General features: G+C 42.3%; 1 protein-coding gene across 1 annotated transcript; it reads left to right on the plus strand.

Moving 5' to 3' along the window:
- The first annotated feature begins 3,752 nt into the window (after positions 1–3,752).
- On the plus strand, positions 3,753–6,340 carry LOC119027870 (DNA damage-inducible transcript 4-like protein). The gene is made up of 3 exons (XM_037113388.1): positions 3,753–3,914; positions 4,248–4,397; positions 4,912–6,340. Exons 2-3 carry the CDS (start codon positions 4,307–4,309, stop codon positions 5,400–5,402), a joined length of 582 nt encoding a protein of 193 aa, XP_036969283.1. The 5' UTR covers positions 3,753–3,914; positions 4,248–4,306; the 3' UTR covers positions 5,403–6,340.
- Positions 6,341–6,955: the final 615 nt, after the last annotated feature.

Below are 6,955 nucleotides of genomic sequence, written 5' to 3' on the forward strand. Positions count from 1 at the left end.
ATTCAAAATGTAAAAGTAGCACAAACTGGAAACACAAGTTCAGCTGAATACATGCACTCAGTTCTGCTCCCCCACCGGCTGCAGGTGACGTTACAGATGCATTACAGTCAGCTGTCTGCAGGGTTTCTTCATGTTAGCAGGGACTTTTATGTGCAGTCAAGTTATGCTCCTTCTCAGAAGTTGCATTAAACAATAATTACAACTGTCAGAACAAAAAAAAACAATGCAACACAATATATATATATTACAGTTAATTGCAAGAGTGTAAATGGTGAGTATTTTGTCTGCTGCCTCTAACAAATCCAAAACATTATAAGAAGTTTTTCCACCTTTTCACTTGAGAGAAAATACATTTTGAATTAGGACATGTCAGCTGTGTGCAAGAGCAGCGAGTCTGTGATGCGCACGAGGAACACTTCTGCACATGCAACTTGTTATCACCAGAGATAGAGAAGTGCAACTCATCAAAAAGGCTGCTGTTGTTAAATTTCATAGAGGCGGGAGGAGGGGGAAGCATGGGGCACGTTTCACTGTCAGGCCGGCATACCGGGGGTCTTGACGGGGGATAACAGAATGTTGATCTGCACCGCGACGGATTAGTAACCCAACACACAACACGTTTCATCTTTTGCTTCATTCAGGGAAACAGGCGTTGACACATGGAGCAAATTCACAAGCAGATTTTGGTTGTCTCGTCTTACCAACCAGGGGTGAAGGTCAGAAAGCAGACGGGCTTCACGTTACCCCGCTCTCTGCCCTTCAACTTTTATTGTCACTGCAAAAGAGGAAGATTGATTTGGCTTTTATAAAGTATGGAAACCGAACTGACATCTTTGTTATCCAGCGTGACTGGACCGCTGCAGACGGACCAGGCTGCACAGAAGTTAAAGGGACAGTATGTAGATATGAAGCATTAAGGAGGTAATAATGGAGAATTAGAATTATATTTTTTTCCGTAACTGAATAAACAAGCTGTTCTCAGAGGAAAATAAACTCCCCAGAACACTGCTTGATGTTAGAAAGGTGGCAGGGTCCGCCACATATAAACAAAGTAAAACGATATGAAACTGTGTCGTCCTTTAAGCTCAGTTTGTTTATTCAATATATTAAGTCCTAAAAACAAAGTTTGATTGTTCAGTTTGTTTAGGTATGAAAATCTTTCTCCTCAGATTAAAAAATTCTCTCAAGATTGTCGGTTTTTATTCTTATCATACAAATATTCTGACATGATCTGATAGTATTTACAACTCACCCCGTAGGCACAGACCTCGTTTTAAATGCTTAACGAGCATATTCCTGGCTGCTTGTTAAGTTTTTTTATGTTGGTTTTTACGGTGTAGAATGTGGGCTACTGGGTCTGAACGAAGGCTACCTCAGCAACACGGTGACCTTGTACATCTGACATAAACTCAGTTCAGAACCTTGACAACACCACTGTCATAATCACAGCTGATGCTCTGCACTTTGACACTGCAGTCCTGAAGGTGCTCTGTGTAGTTCCTGGGCAAGAAATCAAATTATTTATGCCTAAATAAACTAAATAACCAAACGAAATCAACAAACTGACCTTAAAGAACAACACTTACATTGCTTATATGTGGCGGACCCTGCCATCTTTCTAGCATCATACAGTGTTTTCTTAGGCCCTATTTTCTTCTGAGACCAGCTTGTTGAGAAAATACATATCTGAGTTTGTATTAGTACCTCATTAATATTGTAAATATGAAGATTCTGAACTGCACAGTGCTCCTTTAACTCCTGGTTTACTGGCCTCTTGTTTTTCTGCAGTTGACTCATAATCAAATATTCTTCTATTATCAGTTCTAAGTATTCAGGTCAGATCAAACCTCAGACAGTCTAAATGCTCCATTTGATCCCCTGCTGATGTCAAAGTCTTTTGCACACAACTTAAACAAAAGCATTGCTCGGCAAGCACTTTGCACAAGTACATGCCCGCATCCACAAAGGCAGTAACACTAGCTAAAGCATGTGACTTGTGTCTGAAGCATATCTAGTTCTCCCCATGTGACTGGAGGAAAACTCTCCCTCTCTCCCTCTCTCGTCCAGTGGCTTCCATTACCCTTTAACCAGCAGAGCTGCTGGTGGGTAAGGGGGTCAGATCCAGTTACTGCATGGGAGAAATTTTTCTGTTGAGACTGTATGATGAGGGATAAACTGCTGATAAGCCAAACAACTGTGCTCAGTGCTTTATCTGCCAAATGTACACACACACTCACACACACACTAATACAGTAAGGTGAGACATGTTGGCTCAGTAAACGTCCTCCTTCTTTACAGACCGGACCACGGGACAAGCCACAGATATCTGCTTTGATTAGTTTGAGAGAATCTGGAAGAATGTTTTGCTTATTTTGCACATAATTTCATGTCAGAGGTGGAAGCCGCTCATTCATCCGGCACGGGTACAACCACTAATAATGCTTCATTTTGCAGCAGAGTGCCGGACCCTGCTGGATTCCACAGCAAAGCTCTTGAGACCGGGCCAAACAGCTCCACAGTCATACTCCTGCCTCTTATTTCAAGGCTAGCACCGCGTTTGAACGTGTCAGCTCCTGCACTGGAGGAAATATCCAGAAGCACTTAAAGCACACTGTGAAAATATTCTGTTACAAGTAAAAGTCCTGCATTTAAAATGTCACTTAAAGGTGCAACATGTAAGAATGTATGTGTCCACCTGTTAAATTTGTGCTTCCAACTGTGCGAGGAGCATATCACCACAGTAACTGAGCAACTACAGTTAAATTAAAGCTAATTCTTTCAAGACTTTAGCGTCTGTTAGCTCACTAAGCTGTGCAGCTAGCTCGGCTAACAGAGATTTCTATTGAAGTTGGCATGCCGACCAGTTAGAGGTGTAAACACCAACACTCCCCTGGCCTTCCAGGTTCTCACTAGCTGAATGGCTAACTGGGCTAACAGTAGCTAGCAGCAGCAGTTAGCGGGTAGCTGTGATATGCTGCCCCTGTTTGTTTTGAGTTTAAATTTGTCAGGTGGCCAATTACAGATACCTTTTAAATTGGAATAAATAAAATGTTGTATGAGATGAGGTGCTATAGAAGGTGTTGGTGTCTGCTACAATACCAGGTTGTAAAAAAAACTAACAATCATCTTGAAAAAAGAAAATTGTTTCCTTTGCATTTTACAAAAGCCTTGTAAAACATGTAGTTGTTGCTGAATATTGTAAAAAAAAAAAATTATAATAATGATAATAATAAGCAATTTTTTAAGCTTAGCATAAAATATTTAAGTAGTCTAGTGTTCAGAGAATGTGAACATGTGCATTTTTGCTTTGATCGAGCTGATTAATATATTTAGCTGGCCATCAGAATGTCAGAATGTAATTGTTAAATAACAAACATTTAAGATGAAGTGATGCCATGTGTCATTTTGTATTTCATGCAACCAAAAACATGATTTTTAAGCTATTTTAAGGAGAAAAGTTACAAGACACACTTTTAAAAACTTGTGCTTTCCCTTGCTGGTTGACTTTTGATAAACTTGATGCTGTTAATATTATAAGATATATAAAAAGAAGTGGATTAACCCCACAGGATCTCTCCATCAGACCCACACCTCACCCCGCAGGGTTCAGCCTGCTGGCCGTGTAGCAACACGAGTTTCCCCCTCGGCAGGTATTGGTCAATCTTTTAATTCTGACTGTATTTCACAGCCAATCAGGGAAAACCTGCGCTGGGCGTCGCGAGGCGTGCTCTGATTGGTCGAGCCCTCGGGTCAGTTGGGCAGGGGGAGTGTATAAAATAATGCTCAGAAGTTTGTGGCCGCTGCAGTGTGTTTGTGTGTCTGTGTGTGTGTCGGTGTGGGAGAACAAGCGGCGTGAAACTTTATTTATGAGAGACCCGTGAAGCCGAGATATTTTGCACTTAATAATAATTAAGGTGAGTCGTTTTATTTCAACGGTTAATGGTTGTTAGATGGTTGTTAGCTAGAACTGAAGAAAGTCGCAGCGCCAGGTAAACTTCTGTGTTGTGTGTATGTGTGTGTGTGTGTGTGTGTGGGGGGGGGGGGGGGGCGGTAAGTGGGAGCTGTCTTGCTAATTGCTAGCTTAACATTTTGACAGTTTTGAAGGGTTTATATGCTAAGATAGCGAAAACACCTGAGTGAGAAGCCACCTGTCTGTTATTGAGCTGAAAACAATTCGCCTCGACTGATGGACTGACGCTCCTTCTTCTTCTTCGTCTCCCTCTTCTTCTTCTGATGTCGTTTTCCAGGCAGCCTTGCTAAATCCACAGGAAAGCAGCCCACTCCTGGACAAATCAAGACTGTCACCATGGTTGCCACAAGCACTTTAAAGACCAAAAGCAGCGAGTGCATCTCAGAATTGGTCGACCGAAGATATGACCAGGCTTGCATTGAGAAGGGTAAGCGCACACTGGCTGTTTCTGTCTGTGTGTTTTTGTTGTTTTTCTTTGTATAGATAAGCTTCTGGTTGCTGGATACTTCCAGTTGTGTGCTTGTTTATCCCCTGTGTGGTGCATGGCTGCAGCAGGGCAGGGGAGGGGAGGAGGAGAGGGAAGTCAACAGAGGATGAAGTCATCCTGTTAGCCTGGTCTACACAACAGCGGCCTGCCTGTAATGGCAAATCTGACATGCTTTTCTTTCTGTTCTAGGCTTGATTATTGTGTTGCAAATCATAAATTGACAATCTATCAGATGTTTATCCTTCTGTTTCTCATGTGAGAGCATTCAATTCCTGCAGCCATCAGATGCAAAAGCTGATTTGTGGTCAAAACTAGAGAGCAACTCTAATGTGATTGATGCATGTTTGCATTTTGGAAAAAAAAAACATTTCTTGCCCTGCAGTTGGCATGTTTTTTTATTTAACAAGAAGAAAAGCTGAATCTGGTACTCAATGTTGAACTTTGGTTTTCCCAGAACTGGATTTCTGGGATCACTGCTTGGCCGAGCCTCAAAGGAATGCAGATGTCAATGAGGACAGAACCTGTCAACAGCTGGCCAAGATGTTCGAAAACTGCCTGTCACGAGCCAAAAAGACGACGCTGCACTGCTCCTCTGTGCTGGTACCAGAGACACTCACGCGGAGAATCGCTCGAGAAGTCCTGCGCCTGGCTTCCTGCGAGCCCTGCGGCCTGCGTGGCTGCGTCCTTTACATCCACCTGGAGCTGGAGAAGGGCTGCAAGCGGCTGGAGCGCATTGTGTACGATGCCACCGTGGTGCCCACATTTGAGCTGACTCTGGTGTTCAAGCAGGATGGCACCGCCTGGCCCAGCCTACGGGACTTCCTTTTTATGGGGACCTGCTTTGCCCCGACTTTCAGGCACGTACTCAAACTGAGTCCTGGTTTCCGGCTCGTCAAGAAAAAATTGTACTCCTCCGCGGCTGGTACTGTGATCGAGGAGTGCTGAACTATGGGAGGATTAGAGCGGGATATTGAGTTTCTTGTGGGTAAACGCACTTCTGCCCAAATGTAAATGACACTCCAGTGGTGTCATATTTTCTACAGTGTTTTTGTACAACACAGTTTGTCAGTTCGACTATTAGCAGCCAGTCGGTTCAGTTTGGAACTTGGGATATGAGGTTAAAAGCTTGAGCATGAGTGAGCCGGACAGGCCTTAGTTTTGCTTCAGTGTTTCTAAAAGTTCTCTTCTTTTTTTAAGCAGCAAAATTGTAATATTCTGGGTGTTTTTTTTCTTTCTTTTTCTAATCAGAGCATTTGTTGCTCAAACACATTTAGAAATTGTACATTTTGCTATGAATGTAAAACTCTGAGAGGGACATACTGTGGGTACACTTTGTTAAAGACACTAGCCACTTTGTTGATGCATCTGTGCGTTTCCAGATACATTGAATGTGTTCAGCATCAGTAAACACACTTAGGCTTGAGTAGGAGACTGAATCTCAGTCTTTGGGGGCCATATGTAGCTGGTTGTATAATGCTGTATTTAGGGCTGTGGATGTGTTGTATGACTGAATGTCCTGTGAAGATGCTGCTGTCTCGGTGTGGGGCGATGTGGATGCCTTAAATGTCTTTTTCACTTGGATCACAGCTACGTGTACGTTTAGTGTAAATGTTTTACTGCATTTTTATTTTTATATCCCCTCCCCCCCAAGACACAGAATTAATAGATTAATAAAAAGGATCGTAATGGCTTATTAGTTTTTATGTAGTTTTTGTTAAACGGGATGTGCAAACAAAGTTCTGGAGGTCCAGCTGGTCATTTGTTGTTTTTGGTGAATTTCCTACAGTTTCTTTTCTTTTCTTTTTTTAATGAAATTTGAAACAAACTTCCTGTTGAAGGAAAACTAGGTTTTGTCTGTTGGACAATAAAAAATGTAAACCTTATTTGACAGTGGAGTCTGTGCAGTTTGTTTCAGGGTGGGATAAAACTATTTGTTCAGCGCTCACAGAACATGACCGTGCATATTCTGGAGCCATGACCAGGCATGCTGAGCCTGGAGTGGGCAGCAGCAGTGGGACAATGCAGGCCTTTAACCAGAGCAGGCGCAACAAGAATGTGATGCATTTATTTTGCGCGGTCGTGGCTCGTATGAGACAAGAATTTTTAGCTCGACATCACATTAGCCACCAGCAGCCTCTGTACAGCACTCATGTTGCTTATTTGGCATAACTTATAGAAATGAATAACTTTGGGAATCAATGATTAATTTAGTGCTGTCAGCACCATCATCTGTTTGTGTGAGTTTTAAAGCAGCACTGTGTAGTTTTGGAGAAGAAACTCAAGCTCTTTACAATATTAATGAGGTAATAATACAAACTCAGATATTTAATTTTTCATAGCAGAATACACAAGCTGTTCTCAGAGGAAAATAATGTTACCGGAACACAGACTGAAGCTAGAAAGGTGGCAGGGTCCGCCACAAACGACAAGTTTAGTTTGTTTAGGGATTAAAAAAACAGCCAGTGAAGGTTTCTCTCTCCTGATTAAAGTCTTTTCCC

The sequence above is a fragment of the Acanthopagrus latus genome, chromosome 10 (assembly GCF_904848185.1).
Source record: "Acanthopagrus latus isolate v.2019 chromosome 10, fAcaLat1.1, whole genome shotgun sequence".
NCBI classification, from domain to species: domain Eukaryota; kingdom Metazoa; phylum Chordata; class Actinopteri; order Spariformes; family Sparidae; genus Acanthopagrus; species Acanthopagrus latus.